We start from the raw sequence: 25,141 nt of genomic DNA on the forward strand, positions 1-25,141 counted from the left end.
TGAAAGAGGACCTGGATTGCCACTGAATTCTCAAACATTTTAGGATATTTTTAGGTACAAAGAACCCATAATTGTTTAGAGTGGCCATGCTGTCTTCCGGAAAAGCAACATCTGGAGGAGCAGATTTCTCTTCCTCTGAGTTCGTTGTCATCTGCTGTGCCAGTTTTGTAGAACACAACACACTTTACCACGTGCTGGAGTTCTGGACAGATGTGATATCCCTTAAAATAAAATAATAGTCCCGAAATAGTAATACTCTCATATCTGAGTATCTGCAGTGCCTGGTGTGTGTGTGTGTGTGTGTGTGTGTGTGTGTGTGTGTGTGTGTGTGTGTGTGTGTATGTGCATATGTATGGTGTTTGTGTATGTGTGTGTCTACACATGTTCCTCTGTGTATTTGCAATGCCCTCATAAAGTATAAAATATGTGTTAAATACATCACCAAATCAATTCTTCTTCATCTTTTCTCTGTATGTCTCTACAGGATGTCTTGTTTTAAAGCCATAGTCTCATTTTCCATAGCCTATTTTTATTTACTTAGTTCTAATCAGTACACAAAGCAATAGATTTCCTAATAGCATCTCATACTTTTTCTTTAAATTTTGGTGGATTCTGCCCCATCCTGCTCTTCTTCCTCTGTGGCCCCGGTTTTCACTGCATAGCTTCCAGCCAGGGTCCCCCTTACAACTTTCACTGCACGTGTGTTCTCCTGCTGTCCTCACCAGCACATCTTAAAGCCCCCATGTCCTTCTCATCCGGCCCCTTTCTAGCATTCCGTCCTTACCACACTCACTCCCACACAAACAGCATAAATAGCTATAGAAGCTGGAACCCATCCTCCAGAAAGAACATTGACTATTGGTCTCTGTAAGTCTGTGTTATGTCACCTGAGGGTTTCTTGTTACATTCATTTCCCTGAAAATTCTATGGTTCTTTTCCTTCAGAGACATCCCTTTTGTGTCTAGGTGGCACATGGGCATGATCCACTCATCTGGTGACAGTCACCTGGGTTAATTCTGTTTCTTTGCTGTCATGAACAGAGCAGCAGAAAGCATGGAGGTTCCAGGATCTCTAGCGTATGGAGTCTCTTGGGTGTAGGTCCTGGAATTAACCTCCCCTTTCAGTCATTTTTTTTCTCATTTCCTTTTCTCTCAGTGGTTGTCTAGTTTCCCTCTGTACCTGCAATTGTCAAAACTCCCTTCCTCGGCTCACACGCTGCTTCTTTATAGCAATGGCCCGGCATGTTCTGCCAGAGGCATTCAGGAAAGACCTCACCTAAGGTCCTTGATGTTAGTTAGCTAGTGGACCATGGATATCGCCGACAAGATCAAATTATTGATCGCCTGCACCTGAGAGATGTGTATAGGAGAGCAGAGAGCTAGAGGAACAGGTTTTGGAGACCTGCAGCCATGGCTAAAGGCAGAAGCTATATGAAGAGACTGTGGCATTGTTACAGGAGAGCACACGCTAGGGGCAGTGGTTTTCTATGTGTCCATTAGAGGGTACTAAGGAGAAGAAAGCTGGAAGAGTTGCTGAACTATGTACAAGCAGGGATGAGGCAGATAGTTTTGCTGACATATGGTTAGGGGGGCATAGATGTGCTGGCCTGTAATGAGGGGGATAGGTTTGATGGCTGGTGATGAGAGAAATAAGTTTGCTGGTATGTGGGCTAATCTGGCAGTGCACTTCTTGAAGTTTGTCTTGTAACTCATGATTCATCTACGAATAGTTTCTATTGAAGTATAATCCGTTACTGAAGAACAGTTGACTCTCATGAATCTTGATAGTGGACAGAGCACATTAGAAGATGTTCTTGGAGGTAAGACAATCACATGTCTCCTTTTTTTTTTTTTTTTTTTTTTTTTTTTTAATTCTCTTGCTGATCTTGAGAGAAGGTGGGAAAGGCATGGATTTGGAGGTGAGAGATGTGGATTTGAAATATGCTTGGATCACTTGCTCATTCATGACCTTAGTCAAGTTACTTAACTTTTCTATGTCTCAGTTTGGTCATTTCTATGATTTTTTTTTTTTTTTTTACTACTTCTGTGTTCTGTAGAAATGTGTACTTATGTCTTCATGCCCACAGAAGGCAGAAGAGGGCATTGAATTCTCTGAAGCTGGATTTTTATAGGCAGTTGTGAGCAGATGACTTTCTCTGAAGACAGTGGTTTAAATTTCTCCACATTTGAAATCCCAGATGAGAATCCGAGTTGGAATATATATATATTTTTAATTTTGACTTAGAATCACCCCTACCCCATGCACTAACTGCTAAGACATTCTTGCATTGTGCAAATATTTTAGACAGTGTGTTCACAAAACTTAAATACACTTTCCTGTATACTATAGTCTATTGAGAAGAAGGTTAGGCACAAGTGTGTGCCTCATGTGAGGCAAGAGTAGATTAGAAGAAAACGTATTCTCAAACAACCTGAAAGTCAGGTCTGCCAAAGTTATATTAAATCTGTAAGAATACATACTATCTGTTTCTGATTTATATTTGGTTATATGATTTTCTTTTCTTAGAATTTGGAGATTATCTTTGACTTCCTTAAAGTGATCTATTACAGTGGCTTCAAGGTTGACCGGTGGAAAAAGCTAGCAAGGGTGATTCTGAGTGAAATCCACATGATAGTTTTGATGGCACTTCTGTAGTGAGTGCTTACCTGTGAGTGCCCTTCTTCTGAATTGGCAGTGAGTGAGCTATGACAAGATATCAGACAAATCTTTTCATCTCCCTGAGTATTCTTGAGTGCATAAGCACATCCTTTCTGAACTCTTAGATGGAAGTAGACTTGGGTCTCAAAGCACACAACAATTTTGTTGAACCAAACATGGTTAATGTCAAAGTCACTTGATTTGACACTGCGTACGTATGCGGATGTGTGCATGACAGGCGTTTGTACCTGTGTTAACCTCAATTCATTCCTCTCAGATGACAGGTCTATATTTGAAAACAGCTTCAGGGTGAATTCAGATTTATCTGCTTCATGACTCTAGTGAGCCTCATAGAAGATCTACTTTTTTGTTTGTTTGATTTTTTGTTCTGTTTTACTTCAGAGACAGGGTCTTGCTTTTCAGCCCTGGCCATCCTGGAACTTGCTACGGAGACTAGGGTAGCCTCGAAGTCTCAGAGGTTCATCTGCCCCTGCCTCCTGAGTGTATGCCGCTACACTGTCTGGGACTCCTGCTCAGTCTATTTCTCTCATCAAAGACATTGGAGAGTCTGGATCCATTTCAAGACTCACTGGTAAGCTTTGGGTCCTTGTCACCACGTCAAAGGACCTTTTGGTCAATTCAGAGGCTTCGCTAATTGGAAACTGTGATAAATGATTTGTGGAGAGAATAAGGATGAGCCTTGTCCTGAAGTGTTCCAAAGATGCAGATGTGAGCAGTGTTTAGAACAGGGCAAAAAACATGTGTAAAGAGGAAAAGCCCCTTGTCCTATGGAGTTGGTCGCTCCTCAGTACTGTGCCACCCGAGGGTGGGAGACATCTTAGGAGTTTAGTATATGAAGGGATTCAAGCAGAGAGTTCTGACTAAACCCTAGTGGGCCTCATTTTAATCATGAGCCTCTTAGATCCTGAGAAAGAACCCCCCCCCAAACCCCAGGAAGCCCCATTTAAATAATGAACTTCTTAACTTTCACACTCACCCGTTACAAACACACCTCACATGTTTGCAAGGAGAGGACATAGATAGCAAACTCCAATCTAACTTTCTTCTCAACGGAGGGAATCAACTGAGGGAACGGGACAGTCACCTGGCTGCTCTTCCCCTCACTGGCTGTCATCTCTTGGCATCTAGCCTTGAAAACTCAATCTTCTTCGACTTTCCCTCCCTCATACTCATAGGCTGTCACAGTCCTCTGGTTCTCCCGAGAAAAAAATATCTCCCATCTCTACCTTCTTGACTTCGAGTAAGCCTTAGAAAAATTCATTTCCTTTCTAAATTTACGGTGTGTTTGTGTGTGTGCATGTGTGTATTATGTGGATGGAGGTGGGTTTCACATACACTAAGTGTTTGTGTGGAGGTCAGAGAACGTCTGTGTGACTCAGTTCTCTCTTCCTACATTTTCATGGCCTCGGATGATTTGAGTGTGGGCCAGCAAGCCTATGCTCTTGGTGCTTTACCCACTGAACCATCTCATTGGCCCGAATCAGGCTTTTTACTGGTTCCTTTCCCTTCCACGAGATGAAGTGCTACACGTTTAACCTTTCGAAACCATTGCTCTAAGAGCATAGAGTGCTTGGTGTTTACCCGTATCTCCCAGTGGAAGTTCCTATGCATCCTACAGCTTTGAGCTTCTGCGAACGTGAACCAACCTGTGGACTCTCAGGAAGGTCTCAGACTGAAGTCCAAATGGCCAGCCACTGCCCCGCACTCTTGCAGTTGAAAGGCCCCACTTAAAGCACTGGCAGAAGAGAGTGGGAACAGACCTGTTGACGCAGTGCCAGGCTTCCGTTCTTTGCTCGGAACACTTCAGGATGTCAGCGTGCATTCTCACTGCACCCCACTGCTTCTTGTAAGGTGGGATGTTTGCTTTTCCAACCTACTCCTGCCCCACATGACTTCTGTCCCCACGGCTCCCTCAGGTCTGGCTGCACGGACTGTTTCACTGCATCCTAAGCTTTCCCTCTACGCTCTAACCTCAGAGCATCTGCATCGTCTGTCCCTGAAGTCAACGATGTTCTTTGCCTGAATCCCAACATGGTTAAGTCTCACCCCTTTTTCAGTTTCTCTCAAATACGGGGTTCTCCCTGGGACCCCCCCCTCTCCACTCTGCAGTGGCACATTCCCCAGCCCACTTGGCCTCACGGCCCCTGCTCTGGTGTTTTAGTCTTTTTCTCTGCTGCCTTTACCTTGATATTTACCTTTACCTAGTTATTTATAGATCTATCTTGCTTGTTCATCTGTCTTCTGTCAGTTGTAAGTTCCTTGAAGACAGGATGCATTTCTGGCTTTAATCGTGTGCCTTTCCCTGTTTGTTTGCTTGATTGTTTAATTAATTAATATTTTTAACTGCTATCCTCTTGTATGAAAGCGGCGTCTTACACAGCGTGGCCCCTGAACACTCACTGGCTAAAACACTGACGAGTCAATGCAGAGGGTGGGATTTCTGAGACCAGCCTTAGCTCACTGGACCATAGCTGTACCACACCGTCACCGCCCCTGCCTGACACATTTCAGACCTCATACCGCGTGGTCAACCACTACTTCCCCAAGCTTTTTTTCCTTACCCTACGTCTTTGTTGCTCTGTACCCACAACTGTGAAAAGCATTTTCTGGGTCTCTGCACATTACCCCAGCTACCCTAAATTCCATCTTACTCCACGAAAACGCCCCATCCACACAGTCTATAGTGTTCCTTTAAGATCCTCAGAGAATAACTTTCTGTCTTGTTAATCTGACAATTACATTTATCCCGCATCCTGACAGCATGTGTATTCATATTCGCCGGTGTTACTTACACCAAGTATTATTTTATTTAAATTTCCCAATGTTTCCTTTCTTCCTTGCCACTTTGGAAGCTCTCGGAAAAGTGGGAGCATGTGGGGAAGACCGTCACCCAGGGGTGCAGCCTGCCCCGAGAAGTCAGGGAATCTGCTTAGAGTGCATGCTGGTGGTAGGTGCTTTCAAACAGACTGATTTCAGGATGTTGTTTGTCTGCATTCTTCTAGCTCGCCGAAGCCTCACTCCTGTTTACTCATATGCATTCATGTTTAAACCATCTCGCGGATTAATATTTACAAATTTCACTTAGTGAGGTTGATCGTAGGAGAATTAGTCACAATACTGAGTGTACTTGAGCTACCCGCTGCGTCATCAACCACTCTGGAGGCTCAAAGTGTGAGAAGGCTTTCCCGTGAGTCTCTGCGCTTATGAAGTCTTTTGTATGGGGTTTCCATGATGAAGTCAGATGGGACTGAGTTTGGGATTGCTTGGCCATGTAGAACTGAGTGTCCAACCTCGATGTGCTCCGTAGCTCTGCATTTTTACCTGGGGTGCACTGACTTGGGTAGAAGCACGATGCTCACTGTACTGTAAACTTTCTGCGTTGTGGGTTCAGTGTCTGCCATTCCAAGTAGATGTGTCATTAACTGTAACCTCTTAGGTGACCAGTGACTGGTTTTTTTTTTAATAATAGTAACTGAAAGATACTTAGACACCTTCATCCATTTCTGGCATGAAGAAGACAAGTGGGATGAGTCAAACATGTAACCTCTATTTTCAAATTAATTCCAGCATGTTTTTATATATAGGAGCAAACATATACTTAACTCTTAAATTTTTCTTTAATGTATGAGTGCTCTCTCTGCTGCATGTATATCCACAGGCCAGAAGAGGGCATCCGACTCCCTTATAGTTGGTTGTGAGCTACAATGTGGTGCTGGTAATTGAACTCAGGACCTGCTTCGGAAGAACAGTAAGTTCTCTTAACTGCTGAGCCATCTCTCCAGCCCTACATAACTCTTTAAAGCAAAAACTAGTGGAGCTCCAAACTTCATTTCCAAGTCAACTTGAATTCTGCAAAGGAATTGAATGTGAGCTCTCAGTAATGTATGTGGATCATTCTGATTATGTATGTGTTTTGATCTCTCTCTCTCTTCCTCTCTCATTTCTCTCTCTATATATCTCTATCTCTATCATTTCTATCTCCATCTCTATGATCTCTTTCTCTTTCTCTTTCTCTATCTCTATCTCTGTCTCTGTTTCTTTCTCTATCTCTGTCTCTGTCTCTTTTTCCATATCTTTCTCTGTCTCTATCTCTATCTCTATCTCTGTCTCTGTCTCTTTCTCCATCTCTTTCTCTGTCTCTGTCTCTATCTCTATCTCTATCTCTATCTCTTTCTCTGTCTCTGACTCTGTCTCTATCTCTATCTCTGTCTCTGTTTCTTTCTCTATCTCTTTCTCTATCTCTATCTCTGTCTCTGTCTCTTTCTCCATCTCTTTCTCTGTCTCTGTCTCTATCTCTAACTCTTTCTCTGTCTCTATCTCTATCTCTATCTCTATCTCTTTCTCTGTCTCTGACTCTGTCTCTGTCTCTTTCTCTAGCTCTGTCTCTATATCTCTTTCTATATATCAAACACATTTATATATATTTAAATTATGTATCTGTTGTGCTTAAAAACAACATTAATGTCTGGTTTTTAAAAATTAAACATAGTCAGTACAGTTGCTATTTAATTCTTAGTTTTTTCAGTAGTGTCAATCAAGAATATAATGTAGCAATTCAAAAAATTAACATCTGCTTTCTACATGTATTATTTCAAATCTGTGACAGGCAAAATATTTATTAAAAGCAATATTTTTCATCTTTTCTCTGGTGCTGACAGTTTTGATTTGTGACATCTGTTTCCTTTTCTAACGCAGCTGCTCCGAAAGCTTAATTAGTTTTAAATGAATGAGAATTGATGTTGTCTTGAAAAAAAATTGATTTTCTAATCACATCATGGATATTTTCAGCCCCGTGAAATGTACGACTGGTAATTCCAAGTGGGAGTCTGTGTGGTTTCATCAAAAACAGGCCAGGTTTTGAGTTCTGACCAAGTGGAGTCAGTCATGTGGACAGTGTAATGTTAGCGGGGGTAGCATGGTACTATTAACCTTCCTCACCGTCTCTTTTACACCCTGAAGAAATTCCAGAAAGTGTGCAAAATTAGCTAAAAATGAGGTACTAGTCCTAAATCCCATGGATGAGTCAGGAGGGAGACTTCAGACTTGAAGGAAGTTTTCAAATTTGAATGGTTTTTGTTTTGCCATCAATTTACTGGTAACAACATAAAAAAAGGGAAAAAAAGAATTGGAAAATGGGAACTTCTTATCAAAAAACAAAACAAAACAAAAAACCCCACTGAGCTCTGTTCAAGTTCACCCGTGTCTGTCGCCGTGTTAGCTCCAACCCATCTCTGCTGTACTCTCATCTCTGAGGGCTAAACAGGGTGAGAGGCGGCCATCACAGTAGACAGCCGTGGGACCCTGGGTCCTGCGTCTCGGATGGCAAACCGTCATCTGGAGGCTGGGTTGCAAGGTGAGGAAAATCCTGCTTTAACTTGTTTGGTCTCCGAAGCAAAGTGTTTGAAACATTGTAGCGTTCTAATTACCCCAGGTGAACTGAGCTGTAGCTACAGGCGGCAGTTGTGTGGTTTGGATCCCTCTGCCTCCTGCGGGGATGGCAGACAGGTCTGGGCAATAATACAGCAGTAAGCAGTTTGCTTCGGGCTTAATATTCCCATTTCTGAAAATTTAGCATCTTGGGAAATGCTCAAAGCTCTGTTGTGGTCTGAACTTCCAAAGACAGACATGGTTGGCTTTTGAAAAAAATTTGGATGGATTATTCTAGGTTTGGTTGCACAGGGTCCCAAGGGGCTGGCGTGGGTTGGGGGTGAGATATTCTGCCATTTCAGAAAAGCTGTGGGGTGGCCTATGTATCCTGCATTTCAGTATGGAGAAAAGACAGGCTGGTGTCAATATATATTCAGAACCTCCAACAAGCATGTGCCCTTCTATATGCATTCAACCACCTCGAACTCCAGCAGCCACAGTTCAGTCAGCATGAGTTCTCTACGTACACTGACAGGACGGAATGAAACTTATCAAATCCGCTCTCAGCGATGGCTTTAAGTACTTTTTTTTTGTTCTATCAGGGAAGTTGCTTCCTCAAAGGGAGCTTATATATACTCTGTTAGAGGAACTACTAAAAGGATATCTACTAATGTGTTAAGATGGTAATCATTAATCACAACAATCATTCTTAGCCATTAAATAGCATCTGGTCAAAAGGCTTAGATTGGCTATAGGATTTAATTTCAGAAATAAAAAGACTCAAATTTTATCAGTCTCCTTTCAATTTCTGTGCTTACTGTCACACAAGCTCTTAGCCCTGCCTTAGTTATTATTCGTAATCCAGAATGCATTTTTTTTTCACCAAAAATCATGACTATAGAGTAGCAATAATTTGCCCTTCAGCCAGAATAATAGAACTGGAAAATATGGATGGGTGACTTAGACTTTTCATCTCCTTTCTTTTTAATTAACAAAGCAAAGTCCATTCAGAAAAGTCTATTTTCTAACAGTATCTTTTCAGGTGCCCCTAATCTAAAATAAAGAAGAAGGAAACATAGCCCACAATTCATAAAAGAATAAGTGCCTATATATATATATATATATATATATATATATATATATATATATATATATATATATATATGATGGGTCATACAAGTGCAGAAAATGTGCTGACTCACCAGTAGATTAAACTGGACATTTGAGTGCAATGAAGTCACTTGGGAGCACAGTATTTGTATTGCAATAGCAAGTTTGATCTAAAAGGCAGAGGCAGGGCAAACTTGGATGAAGGAGCTCGTCCTAGATAAAGAGGTGATTCCCTCTACCAAAAGCTGTGGAGTTGAATACAGGCAGCAGGTCCTTGTGCCCTATCTGTTGGCTCAGATGGTCATGTAAGACCCACATGAGCAAGGAGAGGATGCCAGGCATCTTCAGAGTGCACTTTGAGGGAGGAGGATGTAGAACACTTGTGTTTCTGCCTCTTCCCTGTATCCATGGCCCTTTGGGTGGGTACTTGGGTGGATGTGATGGATGAATGGCAGAACCCAAATCTCACAACTGAAATTCCACACCAGTTTCAAGTCTTAGACTCTCAAGCATTTTGGCAATTAACAGTTTTTTAGCCTGCCACGTTCTCACAGTCATAAACTGAAAGACAGAATCTACATTTGTAAAATTTCCCGACTTCCCACATTGAAAAGGCATTTTGATCAAATTTTAGAATAGAGATTTTTATCTAAATCATATTTTATAGTCATATATCCACTGAGTTAAATGTTAGAGGGACCATATAGTGTTCAAATGTAGAAACAATAGTGTTTAAAAGTAATTTTGAAGTCTAAATAAGATTTTAAATTAAAAGATTTGGCATGGTGACTATTTCTTAAAGAGCCAAGCAATTTTTTAGTAAGCCCAAAGTTTAATAATGACACTCAATTTTCTTTCTTCCTTCTTTGCATGTTACAACTGCTTTTTTCCCCCGTCTATAAAACAGAACAAATTTTCACCCATAAGTGCCTGCACAGACATCCATGAAGAGAAACAAACAGTTTTGGTTCAAAGAGTCTTTGACTGGCTTAGGGCATCTTTAATCATTGTTACTGGAGAGAGAGCCACTCACTTTGATGACCTGCTAATTAGAGTAGATGTTCTACATTTTAATAAAGTCAGTGTTTTCGAGAAGTTCAGATAGGTCAGTGAGATCAGAATATTTTACTTTCATAGTTAAGACTTCAATAGTATGAGAGCAAGTTTAGAAAACATTTTTATTAGACAAATTATGTAGACAAATTATACACAGAAAGCTCTGCCACTCATAATTGAGGCCTCCAAAATGTTTTGTGTACTTGAAGAATAGGCAATACATCAAAACCAGCCTATTTCCAGTATTGTATATGGTTAACAGTTTGTTGATAGCTGAAGTCACTGCAGCATCTGGGGTGCCCCTATATAGCTGTAAAAACTTTCCTGTTTGGAAATCAAAGTTGTCAATGAGAACATGGATGTCACAGGGAAACAAGGTGTGCATGCACCACGGAACTCGTCACCCTGGAAACAAAGTGGTTTCTCATGATAAGAATGTTTCTCTGCCTGACACAGTAGACAATATTTGAAGATTTAGTACAAAAACAGTGACAGTTCAAGATGCTCCCCAGAACAGGATTTGATCAAAATAGAACACACCTTAAGAATATACCTCTTAGTGGCTCCTAAAGCAAATCGCATAGGCTGGCTCCTCTAGCAATCCGAGCCTCAGAATGAAGGAGATTAAAGTAAGCATACTTCTGCCTGAAAACACAGGATACATTCTTGCGCCCTACTTACCACATGGAGTTTAAGGATTACAGATGAAGCTCACTCTATGTTTCTAACAGAGAAGAATGCTACTTTTAGAGGATTGTGCACAACGTGGCACCTTTGTTTTTCTGTTTGTTTGTTTGTTTTGTTTGTTTTCTCATTGCCCCGGCTGACACAGTTGGCACTGATTTTAAGAAGATAGGACACCTCCAAGTAGAAGTGGGTAGAAGAGGGGTTCAGATGAGAGCCCAGTATGGTTGTCACATGTTTTCTCTCGGGTGATGTATGACACATATAAGGCCACATCGACACGTCTGAGGGCTTTCCCTCCTCCCCAGCTACAGGTACGGTGACTGGCTTGCAGCTTTGGAAGAGGACGTCGAACCTACTATGATCTACGGTTAAACTCTGCTCTCTGTGCTGTGTGTGGGGTTCAGCTCACGGCATTTCCCATTCAGGTCATTAACAGAAGGTAAAATTATCAAGGTTAGCTTTATACACTGCTGAGTAAGGAAGGCAAAAACTATTCAAATGAGTACGTCTAGGAACAACGATGAAACCACCCTGGATGTTTTAATAACAAAATTATAAAATAGTCTCTTGGTAAACAATGCAGGTCAGAGTGACATTAAAGCAACCTGCCTCTCCAGCTGAAAAGGCCACCTGCACTGCCATAGCTCCTGTACACAACGCTTGGTCTTTAAACTAAAGCTTTATTAAATGGATTGCAATAGCAATGGCTGCATTTCTATATATATACACATTATATAGGTGCATATATATGTATATATGAGATACTAAGTTATTTAACACAATAAAGGCCTTTGCCATATGGTAAAGTTTACTGTACATAAGAAAAAGTTTGAGTACTGTACAGTCACATGAAGGGGGGTGGGCACTGCTGCAGTATAAAGGGGGTTTTTAACTGCAGTCTTGACCGGCAGATTAATGGCTTTTTTTCTCTTTTTTTTTTTGTAATCTTACAAAACTGCAGTCTCATATTGTGTGGCCCGAATGGTCTTCAAATCCTTTCCCAGACACTGCAGGGGTTGCCACAGTTAAAGGACACTGGACAGCAGTGGGGGATTTTATGGATGTGGCTGAAGATGGAGAAAGACCGAAGTTATTGCGATTAGAGTTTCAAAACAGAGGGACGGTGGGTGCATGGGAGCCCTGTATGAAAAGTCAACCCTGCAAGTGTCCTCGGTGACTCGGTGCCCATTCCCTAGACTTGAAGTACAGTATATGAAAAGCAGACTAATAGGATCCTAGAATATTATATTCTTGGGGAACAAGTTGAGTAATGAAAAAAATATGGAGGGTGATAGACAGAGAGGGAAAAGGGGGGGGGGGAAGAAGTAGAGCGGGGGAGAGAAAAAACTAGAATTGTTACTAATTATCCTGATTTCTTTTTAAATAAAACATCACACATCCATGTTAGTCCCACATTAAAGTTGCTCCTTTGGGGCAGTCCTAGGATAGGCCGAGCTGTCAGCTGCTCATATGGACGTGCCTCGGTCGGGGTCATTGCCCAGATTGAGCCCCAGAGTGGGAGTAGGCTGATAAGGAATAGATGACATTGTTTTGATAGGACTCCTGAAAAAGCCCCCGTTAGGGGCCCTGTGCCTAAAAGGGCCAGTTCGGTGCTCGGGCACACTGCCGAAAGCGAAGCCAGAGGCAGCTTTTGCTGAGAGTGTGCGGCTAAGAGTCTGGATCTGCTCTGGGATGAAGGTGGTGGTGGTGATGTGAGTGTTTCTGAAATCACTGATCTGCTCCAGGGCTTGTCGTGTTGGCAAAGTGTCAATGTCCAGAGGGGTCAAGTCAATTGACGAGGTGGAAAACTGTTTATGGGGGCTGTCGTCATCTGTGCACAAGCTATTTACACGTCTATGGAGCTGCTCCAGGTCAATTTCCTTGTCATCCTGGAGATGAAATAAAAAAAAAAAAAAAAAAAAAAAAAAAGAAAAGAAGGAACTCATCAGTACTAGCTTCCATGGTTTAAAAAAAAAAAAAGTCGTTCAGCAAACATGTAATGAACTGAACTTTGGGGCATATTCGCTTAGCAGATATTGACTGGGACCCTAGCATGAGCCCGGCAGGCACTGCGCTTGTTTCTGGGAATACTGTCAGGGCTTGGAGATAAAGTATCTATAAGAAATACTTTCCTTGCAGCTAGAGCTTTAAAGTGAGCAAAGGGCACATGCAGCAAAGCTCCAAAGACACCGGACAGGCTCGGGCAGGGATGGACACAGAAGGTCTGATTCCGAAAACTCCCCTCAATCCTCGTCACCCCTTTGTGTACACGCTTCCTCTAGCATTTATGCCTAGACTTAACTTTTTGTTCTTAGATGAGAGAGGGATGCAATGTGTTTCTTTGTACTAACTTGCCAATCACTAGTTGTTGTTTCCTGCAGCCTAGAGCCACGAGGTTCTTGAGAAAGAGTCAGCACAAGAGAGCTTTCTTGACAAAGTGAAGATATGGTACCCAGCCCTGAATCTGGCTACTGTGAGGTCAGACGGGCACTTAGAGATCCCTTTAAGTCAGGACGTGTGGATAAATAGCTTTCACTGAGGGCCAGTTTTAAGCTAAGTGGGTATGTGTGTAAGAAGTTTTATTTATTTGCTTTTTAAAAGGCAGTAAAGCCTTAGAGTTTTGGAGAGAAATCCTTCCTGCAAACCCTTCAGGGTTGAAAAAAAAAATAGAATTGAGAAGAGATAAAATTTTCTTTCTGATATTTACAGCCAAGGTCAATGAATTAAATTGACAGGTAGTCAAGATGCCCATTAGTTATAAGGGGAGGAAACAGTTCTTCAGAGAACCTGGAATGGCCATCACAAATTAGAGTAGGTACATGTTTCCCCCACACACATGTAGTACTCTGTAGTGAAAACTGCTGTGGTTCACAGTCCTGTTTTCCTTTCCTCTTTCTCACTTAAAAAATCCAATAAAAACTTCCATTAATGCAGTATTATCTCTGAGACTTCAGCAGGCTGGGATGTATAATTTTATGGTTCCCATGGCAACTGTAATATAGACATCCATCAACAGTTCTAACAATGCAAACACTTAATATCTTCTGTAGTAATTCAAAAATAGGAGCTCGTGAGCCCTTCATTTCCAGAGTTTGGAGAACGTTGAGTCTCAGCTACAATCTGCATTAATGTGGCCTTTTGCTTTGGATTGATTTCAGCAGAGAAACCAAGATGCTTACTCTACAACCAAGACATGACAATAAACCTAATTAGCGATTAACCCAGTCTCCACATAGTGAGATTGTATATGATCTCTCACGCAGGTAGGAAGCAAGGTAAGCCAAGCTGTTCTTATAAACGGTGCTGATCTACTTTGCATCTAAGGAGCGACACGGATCCTTAGACTACGTAGGTGAGAGTGTTGGAAAGACAACACTACCGCGAAGACATGCATTTACAGATGATACATCAAAGCCAATCTTCTGCAAAGTTCCTGGTGCATCAGTCAGCCCAGGGCTGGGAAGAAAGTTTAAAACTTTCTCTGAAACTGACCCTCAAATCAAACCACTTAAAGATTCTGGTTGCTTTTTCACATCAACTCTTCAAGATTTTGGCAAAATGATTAATGAGCCAAGTGTTCTGTTTGTTTGTTTTGTGTTTTTCTTTTTTTTTAAGCTCGGGTTTTCTCTGGTAATAGTTACATCTTCCATGCTTCTTTCCCTAAGGTATTACATACAGTTCTGCAACCATTCTTTCTGATATCTATTCAAACTTGAATAACGCCCCTGGAGTTAAGCTGATGACACAGTCAGGGAGAAAAACAGAAGCCAGAATGATTTCTGCAATGTATATTGGGCACACTTGGGATCATGGGAGAGCCCCCAGTCACACAGTCATGTCTTCAGATCTTCAAACAGAGATAGAAGCAGTGACATGTGATGAGGAGAAAGCACCCAGCTGGGGTCTTCTAGGCCTAGTCTTTACGTCACACATTTACCTACAACTTAAGGAATTGAAGTTGAAAAAAATGAAGGCATCTTTGCTAATTTTGGGTCAAGGAAACCATAGCCTTGAAGGATCGTCAGTAACTAGCCCGAGACAGCATTTCCTGCCACAGGAAAGCATTACAGACATTCCCCCTGCTCTTCAGTGACCTGAGAATCCTACAAGGGAGCTGGCATTGGCTCCTCTTTCTGCTTCCCACATGCTTATGTTGAATTAAGCAGAAAGGGCAATTGCCAATGTTACCCGCTTCCTCCCCGGAAATATAACCACCAGATGTTCAGCAGTTCTTTTTGGGGCCCCAAGTTCAAGTACCTCTTTCGATGGGACCCGGGAGCCCTTCCTCCGGCTCCACCATGTCTCCAGGACGGCTATGAGGCAGGAGAGCACAATCCCCGCGGCCAGGATGCAGAACACGCCTGCCAGGCTCTTGATGTCCAGGGCTCCTCCCTTCTGCTTTGCATCTACTGAGGAGTACAGGTCACACTGGCCGTTCTTAGGCCACCATTTGTGCTTGAGGATGTCCATGTCTCCACTCTGTTGCAGCTCCAGGATCCTGGGGGTAGAGAACAGAGTGCGTGTGGCTTTAGTAAGAGTGACTGCTTTGCCCACGACCTGAATGACGATGAAGATGATGACTGTCCCCCTAAAGACGGCAGCACTAGCTCACTACAGCAGTTTGTAGGAAGCCAAAAACCATGGATTTTTGTCTACCTTGCCTTCCTCCCCTCCCCCTCTCCTTCTCTTATTTTACTTTCATGGGAACTCTAGTGGCCCCTGCCTCCTTTATTGCAATATGCTTTTAAAATTCATTTGGGGAGGTGCTGTTCTGATTTGGTCTACCACTAATACAGATCTGCCACTTCCTCCAGTAGGGTCCAGAATGCAACTCTGGACCATAGTGTTTTTATGAAGAGTTCTTTGCTGCTTCTAGGCAAACACTAGTGTAGTGAGACCCAGTATGTGCTATATGCACAGGAATTCAATTAAAATAAAACTTCTATTTTTTATCATGGTGTGGAGAAGTCCTGGGGACAAGTTTGAAGTTTATAACATATATTATTTTCAGGGCTTCACAGAACTGACGTACTTTTCCTTTTAATGCCAAAGGCAATGTAACCCACCTCCTGTGGCAGGTGAGTGAAACAGTTGATCAGAGGGGCCAGAGGTGATTAAAACCCCCCAACAAGAAACACTTCCTTGAGATCAACAGAGCTGTGAAGGTGGCAGCTTTTCAAAGTGTGACTCACACACAGGAACCAGCTACAATCTCCTGAATTCCACTTAGGACTCTGGGATGCCATGCGCTGATGTTTCTGCAGGAGCCATGCTCCCCAAGGCCAAAGCAGTTCTGCAGATTCCTGGCTCCAACCCTTAGCATCCCCCCAGGTACTCAGCTTGATTCCCTTGAGCCAGCCTCAAGGGCACCTGTAGCATAGAGAGTGACAATTGGGAAGAATCGGCCCAGAGCATGCAGGGCGCAGAGATGGTAGACTGGGTTTCAGAGCGCACAGTTCTTGCTGCCCACTCTTCCCTGGCATCTAGTACTAGAGTCAGGAGATAGGAAACCAGGAGCTATGCTGGCGATGTGTTGTCTGGGAGGATCCCCCAGCTACACACAAATAAGTTACTCGGACCCAACATTCTAGAGATCATGACGGTATGTGTGAAGTTATATTTGTCAGATACATTTGTCAAGATAAGAAGGTAGACATAGCCATCACTTTTGCATGTAATTTTTAAATGACTAAATTTTGGGTTTGTGGTCCTATATTGGTGTTTGGTCCCTGGGTCATACCTTCTTTGTGGATGGTGATTTTCAAAGCTTAGAGGGAGGAGCTTTGCCAGTCTAGGAGTAAATTACTCCCTGTTCTTCCCTCCCTAAATCTTCCCCACAGGGCAGCAGATAGCAAACGGACAGAGAAAGATCTTGGGGGCCTGGTGGTAAGGTTCACAAGCCACCTCAGGATAGTGTGACTACCTCGGGGCTACAGAGCATGGGTCACTCCACAACATTACCTAAGTTGCTTGTCTTTTCTCATGCAATCCACCTTTCAAAGGTCACCCCCTCAGAGTGTTGCCATAAAAGGGAGGTGACTTGATGTGCTCAGCGGTGAGAATGATTTTGGAGGGTAGTAGATTGTTACCGAATGTACCTTCTGGATTCCCACACACCTACAAGGCCTTCCCGAGGAAAGGGCCCTGTGGTCATCAACTCTGGTACCCCTTCTGGGGACTTACACAATGGCCAGCTTGGTATGTGTCCATGACCTGCAGTAAAGAAAGCGGTATGGTTCTGTGTAGCTCAGCCCTCCCCAGATTTCTTCAATTCTGTCCTCCTTTCCCCTCTCCACCGTCAGTACTATGTTGAGCTCCAGTTTAAGGAGCCCAAGAAGCATACACATGTGGCAATTGCTGTCTGGGGTGAGCCTCATCCAAATATATAATTACAGCATCAAGATTCTTGCTGGCCGAGGAACACTTCTCCACTGTTGGTGGGGTTGTAAACTGATACAACCACTCTGGAAATCAGTCTGGCGATTCCTCAGAAAATTGGACATAGTACTACCTGAAGATCCAACTATTCCACTTCTGGGCATATACCCCAGAGATACTTTAATACACAACAAAGATACATGCACCACAACGTTCATAGCAGCTCTATTTATAATAGCCAGAAGCTGGAAGGAACCCAGATGTCCTTCAGAAGATGAATGGATACAAAAATTGTGGTACATTTACACAATGGAATACTACTCAGCTATTAGAAACAATGACTTAGCCAAATTCTTAAGAAAATGGCTGCATCTAGAGAATATCATCCTGAGTGAGATAACCCAGTCACAAAAGAACAGACATAATATGCAGTCACTGATACTGGGATGCTAACCCCAGAGGCTCGCACTGCCCCAGAAATAACTCACAGACTGTGTGAAGTCAAGAAAAAAAGGAAAGAAAAGAAAACAACAACAAAAAAAAGTTTTGCTCAATCCTTACCCACCAAGAACACATTGACAAATTCCGGGTTACACCCTGTATTACATGTACTGTGTGCTCATTGTAAAAAAAAAAAAAAAAAAAAATCTTTACACACCAAGAAAACTTTGACTATTTCCAGGTTACATCTTGTTTTACATGTACTTTATGTTCATTGTAACTAGTAAGATCTTAATCACACTATCAAACCTTTAAAAAAAAAAAAACAAGTACTGACAAAAATGTATTGTATACTTTTATGCAAAAAATGCTTAAAATTTTTACATTTATCTTTGTTTTTTCAAATTAAGTTGTAAAAACAAAAACAACAACAACAAAAAAAACCCCCAAAAAACCAAAAAAAAAAAAAAAAAAAAAAAAAAAAAAAAAAAAACCAACAACAACAACAACAAAAGAGATTCTTGCTGGCCCTACCCACTATTCTTATTTAAACAATGTGGCTACTGCTGAGAAGCTAGTTTGTCGATTCAGTTGGGTAAGATTAATAAATATAGATGCTGGGGAGGTGACCTGGTCACCAAGGTCCTTGATGTGCAAGCACAAGGGCTGAGCTTGATCCCCAGAACCTATGGAGGAAAGCTGGGCATACTGGTAGAAGTTATGATCCTAGACCCGGGGATGTGGTGACAAATGGCTGTCTGGGGTTCTCTGGCCCAATTTGGCAGGTTCCAAGCCACCACACTAGAGACCTTGTCTCAAAGAAACAATTTAGAAGTTGTCATGGAAAGGTTGGCCTTTGCCTCATGTGCAAACATGTGGATGCACACAAACATCACCCTACAAACACACACACACACACACACACACACACACACACACACACACACACAAAGGAAAGATTAATAATTTCTAGAGACCTGATGTACATTTGCTTATAGCTAACAATACCATATTGTACACTGGAATTTCTGCTAATGGCATAATGCTCATTTAATGGTTCATTGCATCATAATAGAAACAGCACAGTGCCCTTTAGGAATTTGCTTATCGAAAGGCACTAAATAGTCAGAACATCTTTAGAGACCCCGGAGGAAAACTTCAGTTAGCTTCGAAGAAAGAATTATGTGTAAATCTGTGTTTATAATGAAATATAAAAGAATGTTACAGCAATGCCCTCAGTGTAAGTGGAGAACAGTCCTAGGATTCCCCCAGTGGATTTCGAACTTGGAGGAAACTCAGGTCGCTTACATAAGAAGACATGTTGATGACGCAGAACACTCTCTCCCCAGACACACACCATCTGTGGTGCTTTGAATGAAAATGTCCCCCAGTAGGCTCATGGAATTGAACATTTGACTCCTTATTAGGAGAGTCTCTTAGGAAGGTTTAAGAGGTGCGGCCTTACTGGAGAAGGTACATCACTGGAGATGGACTTCAGGACCTTAAAGGCTCATTCAGTTCCTCAGCTCTCTCTCTGGTTTGTGCTTTCGATTAAGGATGTGAGCTCTCAGCTTCCTGCTCCTGTTGCTGTTCCTGCTACTTGCTGCCTGCTTCCCTGCTCTGATGGACTCTAATTCCCCTGCAAGCAAGAGCCAAATACTCTCTCTCATGGCATTTATCCCCGCAGCAGAAAAGTGCTTACATATTGTCCCTTATGTGGTTTGATTTCCAGCTATGTAAAGATCACAGACCCATTTAAATAGTTGTCCCGCTGTCCCGCTTAGGGGGCAGTGACAGGAAAAACGAAGTCTTCACGAGTTCAGTCCAGACGAATTTTTCCTTTTCAGGAAATCTGTGGTCTTTAGTTTAATGACTGTCGGCACATGGACACGGAAGACCAAGAACCTCAGCCCTAGCCATGTCCACCACCACCACTCCAGTCAGTGTCTGGGATGCTGAGGTTTCCTCTACAGACCTCACTGTTCCCCGACAAGCTGCCTGTGACCCGCGATTACTGCCATCTCTCGCCAAAGCCCACGTGCTTTCTCCCTACTGCGCAGGTGGCTATTTATCGATCCAATGTGCGTACATTTGCTGCGCCAACCCTGCCCTCACTCGTACCCTCCTCCTTTTTTCCTTCTCACTGAGGCCGTTTTATAATTTATTCCATTTTCTATGAATCCATCCATCCATGCAATAAATATTTCAAGAGAGACTCATGCCAAGCATTCCTTGTGCACAAAATTAATTCCCCACCATGACTGTACATTCAGGCAGAGTGACCTGGTGCAGGGCAGAGCTGGTCCTCTACTGTCTCCACTCAGGGAAGCTTTAGTCTTCCATTCAGTGAGGATCGGATTACAACCACCTCGCTTTCCTTGGTCGCGTCTGAAATCTCTGTTTCGTTCATTTATGTTTGCTCACACACAGCCTCTGTATGGTTGTTTTTTTTCTAATATTTGAGACATATTTTCACTTAGAAACAAGTATGGAACTATACAAATTATACTGCAGCCATTTAAATTCTAACGGAGCTAGATGAGTACATTGGAAGACTTTGGTTGCAGGGTTTTGAGTTCGTGTGGCTAGGAAAGAGATGTTCGCGGAGTAGGGAAAGAGGGCACTGTCCAGTCTATCAGCCCTCAAGTTCTGAGACACCAGAGGCCTCTGTATTCGGTGGACCTCATGACCCCACAGGTCAGGTGTCTGTAGCATTGTGGGGAGACCCTTTCTTCAAGGATATATGGAGAAACTGAGTCATAGAAGACCCCAGTCACACACCAGTCACACTTTCAACATGTTACATCACATAGGGTTAGAGCTCTGCACAACCTTCCTATTTAAAGCTTCTAGAAGTTTCACTGGGGCCTCATCATACACCTTTATCATCTAAAAAACGGTTTATTTAAGGACCAGTTGGAGTAAGTTCAGTAAACTATAATGTTCTTCCTTTTCAAAACCATCAAAATGAATCCTTGTAAATCTTCACAGTTCTTTTGTAAGTGAAACTCTAGTACATCTAGAGGAGAGTTTCACCATTTAGATAAAGCAAAAGTGTGTGTGTGTGTGTGTGTGTGTGTGTGTGCGCGTGTCTGTCAGTCTGTGTGAATTCAAGAATGTAGTAAAATCTTGAGCCTTATAGATGGAAGGGTTTTGTGTTATGTTCAGGAGTTCCACAAGGTGGCAGTATTGGCTCGCAGAGATCCAGGCGTCCCTGCCACCCTAGTTTCCTGTGGGCGAGATTAAAAGGAAGTAGACACTTGTGCTGTAAACTATTAGTTACAAAATTAGCTACTAGATTGGGATGAGCGATTAGATGGCTCAAACCTTTTTATGAAATGCAGTGAGAAAAATTCTTGCCATTTTAAAGGTCAGGATAATGACAGTCGCATTTTCTTTTGAGGGCCATTGTAATGAGAATTAAGAAGACCTCGAGTTCTCTGGCTCTGCTTGGAAGTGGGAAGAGAGTAGAGCTTGAAAGCTAGGCTATGACAATCTCAGAGTGCCCATGTGTGTGTCAGTGTGTGCTCACGTGTGTGTGTGTGTGCCTGTATATGTTCCTGTACATGTGTGTGTGTGTGTGCCTCTGTGTGTGTGGCTGTGTATGTGTGTGTTTACTTTCTGTAGCGTAAGTGTACATGTGCATCCATGAGAGCCGGTCTGTTGTTCATTCGGACCGATTCTGGCATATTCCTCTTCATCAAGAATACTCTTAGAAAATAACCATGGGAGGGAGGGATCTGGGTGGGAGAGGAAAAGTGGGGAGGGGAACAGATCAAGTAGGGGGTGGGGAGGCAGGAGAGAAGCCCCGAGGGCAAGCAGAGTGAATAGAAATATGCAGCCCTGAGGGGCGGGGTTCTCTAGACAGTAACAGACCTGGAAGGTGACTCTCAGGACCTTAGATGAAATGTCCTCCAGTAGAAAGGCGTCAAGTGAAGGGATGGGGTTGCTGTCCCACAGTAAAAACCTCTGACCCAGAGGTGTTCCTGTCTGAAAGAACTACAGACACAAAAATGGAGACAAGACTGATGGAAAGCTGGTCCAGTGACAGCCCAACTTGGGATCCATCTCAAGGGAGGCTCCAAGGCCTGACACTATTACTGGTGCTATGATGTGCTCACAGACAGGAGCCTAGCATGGCTGTCCTCTGAGAGGCCCTGCAAGCAACTGACTGAGACAGAAGCAGATACTTACACTCAACCATTGGACTGAAGTTGGGGACTCTTGTGGTTGAATTAGGGAAAGACTGGAAGAAGCTGAGGAGAAGGGCCACCCCAAAGGAAGACCAGCAGTCTTAACTAACCCAGACCCCTGAGATCACTCAGACACTGAACCACCAACTAGGCAGCATACAGGAGGTGGTCAGAGGCCCCAGACACATAAATTGCAGAGGACTGCCTGGTCAGGCCTCAGTGGGAGTGCGGAACCTCCCTGGAGACTTGGGGCCTGGCAGGGATGGGGGTGCGGAGTGGTGGTGGAAATGGGGGAGCACAATCTTTTGGAGACAGATGGAAGGAGTAATGGGATGAGGAACCGTGGGAGAAGGGACCAGGACGAAGGCAGCGACTGGACTGTAAAGAAATAAAAGTAATTAAAAAAATGCTATTATTATTATTACTGCATTTTTCCCTTGTTTTGAATTGCTAGAAATTGAATAAAAGAAATTTCGACTTTAGGATGCAAGGAAAGAAAAAAACAAAACGAAAAAGAATACTGTGATTCACTCCTAAGAACATTGCATTTTCTTCCTTTTCCTAGTGTTCAAATACTTGCACACTCACTGAGCAGGAAAGAGGAACCGGAAGGTTCAGTTTGAAACCCATTCCAGTTCCAGGAGAAGGCAGGGAAGCAAATGGTCCTTCTTTCATATTCAAATAAAAGCAGTCCGGGAGGCCAGGCAGGCCTCTGAGAAGGTGGTTTGCTCACTTTGAAGATAATAGCTTCATTTCTGTGTGGGGCTTATCTAACCCATTGATCACTTACCACCTTGAACATCTACTCTAGGAATTGATTTCCAAATTAATTTATTTGTAAGAAGAGAGGTTATGGGGTGGTGGAGGAGGGGAGGTGTGTGACTCTCGCTCTGCAGAGGTGACATAGAGTCTGTTCTGAGAATAGCAGGATATGGGCCATGTAAGTTTCATAGGAATCATGACCCTTTTTGCTAAATTTCTGAGGATCCTTGATACAATTTCTCTGGTTATCCAGTGGGGGAAAAATGTCACTTTGCTGCTAAGTCACTCCTAAGGGAGAGTCCACAGACAATAAAAAATAATAATAATTAAACTGAATGGAAGAGGTTTTTTCCTCACGCCATAGTTGTAGTTGTTCCTGGGACTTTGGTAATGGGATTTTTCCACTTTCTAGAGATATAAGCTATGGTACTGGAAAGGATGAGAGACACTCACCCTCCCCCACCCCACCTTATTCCACAGTGGAGGGATACCAACTCGGAGTGGGAAGGCCACACATTTTCTCTATTCCCCACGGTCTCATTGTCTTCCTGATTCAATGATTTACTTTTCTTTTTATTGGATATTTTCTTTACTTATATTTCAAATGTTATCCCCTTTCCTGGTTCCCCTCTGGAATTCCCCCATTTCATCTCCCCCCCCTTTCCCCGCCTCTATGAGAGTGTTCCCTCACCCACTTCCTCCCATCTCCTCACCCTGGCATTCCTTTACACTGGCATATTGAACCTGAGCCTTCATAGGACCAAGGATCTCTCCTTTCATTGATGCCTGACTCAAACTGCCTGGAGTGCAGGTCTATCCAACACATTTCTCTCCATACATACATCAATTCACACACACACACACACACACACACACACACACACACGCACACGCACACACACACACACACACACACACACACACACACACACACACACACGGATTTGTTAAGAATCTTAGCGAAATGGCCATCTGCATGCTTCCCCTAAAACAAAACAATCCCATCGCAGTGTGGCTATAAACTTGTTCATATATTACTTTGGGTCTCCAAAGAAAACATAGCTTTTGCATAGCTTAGTTCATCCTTCTCCTGAGGACTGTGGTCTCTGCGAAGGGGGATAAAACTAAAGTTAGCTGAATGTATTCTAAAATTTTGTTGGCACTAATAACATAAAACATCTTTAGATTTACATTCATTCTAAGGGAGTGGACCACAAATCCTAGGTCTCTTCTTTCCTTGTGTCGTTTTCAAGGTGGCATCTGGATTTGTGGAGGTCGGCACTGTGATAGCTTTGGGTAATGAAACTGCTAGTCTCCTTCCTGGCTTTGGATTTTCTTCGTTGTTTCTGAGGTGTGATGGGGTAGGTCAAATCCTTAGACATGACTGAGACTAAAGTCTGTAAAGGCCGTGAAAGGTCACCATAGCAACATATAGAAGAAAGCATCTATTTGGAGCTAAAGTTCCAGAAAGTTATTATACATGAGCATCATGGTGGGGTGCATCTGACAGACAGGCCGTCTCGGAATAGTAGCTGAGAGCTCACATCCACATGGTGACCCTCAAGCAGAAGGTAGAGGAAGAGCTAATTGGTGATGGTATGAGCTTCTGAAGCCTCAAAGCCATTTCCCAGTGACACACCTTTTCCAAAAAATGGTCTCTTAATCTTTCCCAAAGAGTTCCCCCTCAGAGGATCAAGTATTCCAGCATATAAGCCTATATGGAGACTGTGGTTATTCAAATCAGTACAGTGGGGACTCCTGGATTCTGAACTTTCTAAGGAAAGAACCCTCTGTGTCTTCATCTAGCCTCTGACCAGTCTTCAGACAGAATCCTGATGTCACCTTTTCCCTCGCTGCAGAGGATCCAGAAACAGATGTATGAGCCCTCTCCTACACTTCCCAGGGAGAAAGGGGAGGAAGGGAGACCTGGGAAGGAAGACTGAGGTTTTGATGGCTCTCCTCTCATTAGAGGCCTTCTATGCCATTGTGGGGCCCATGAGACACTCTTCAGAACCCTTAAAAGATGGCGGGGCCTCCCTCTGTCCTAGATGTGTTTTTCAAACAGATGCCCATCCTGGCCCATGTCCCGCCTTCTCCCAACTGCTAGAAACTGCTGGGCAGGTTTAGTTTCCTCTTCTCTGGCTATTTTTCTTGTGCCTGCAGACTTCAAGCTTCTCAGCTCATGTTCGTGGAAAAGAATTTCAACTTTGTAACGATAGAAACTCTATGATACAACGTGTACCAGATATTTCTTCAATTTGGAAGGACTGAGGCAACTTGGAACAAAGAAAGGGTAATGATGACATGTACCATTTTAAATATGTAAAAAAAAATACCTCTACATATTTATGAGTTTTACACAGTTAAAAAGACATTTAAGAGACCCAGTGATGCTTAATGTTGGTAATCTCTGAGAAAAAATTCTACAATATTTTAAATAAAGATTTTCTTGGCACATCAAGCCTGGT

The 25,141-nt window shown here is 42.9% G+C and overlaps 1 protein-coding gene across 3 annotated transcripts in view; it reads right to left on the reverse strand.

The window, feature by feature from the left end:
• The window catches only part of GRID2 (glutamate ionotropic receptor delta type subunit 2), a gene marked incomplete at both ends in the record, with an annotated part of 1,350,985 nt that overhangs the window by 18,771 nt on the left and 1,307,073 nt on the right, over positions 1 to 25,141 (reverse strand). For 2 of the 3 annotated variants that reach the window (XM_080932484.1, XM_080932482.1), the window contains 2 exons: positions 12,366 to 12,788; positions 15,157 to 15,397. In XM_080932484.1, the coding sequence (XP_080788610.1) occupies positions 12,366 to 12,788; positions 15,157 to 15,397 (664 nt within the window). Of the gene's footprint in view, positions 1 to 12,365; positions 12,789 to 15,156; positions 15,398 to 25,141 lie in introns of those variants that run through there. The other variant, XM_080932483.1, reaches the window with a different exon arrangement.

The sequence above is a fragment of the Micromys minutus genome (genome assembly GCF_963924665.1).
Source record: "Micromys minutus genome assembly, chromosome: 18".
NCBI lineage: Eukaryota > Metazoa > Chordata > Mammalia > Rodentia > Muridae > Micromys > Micromys minutus.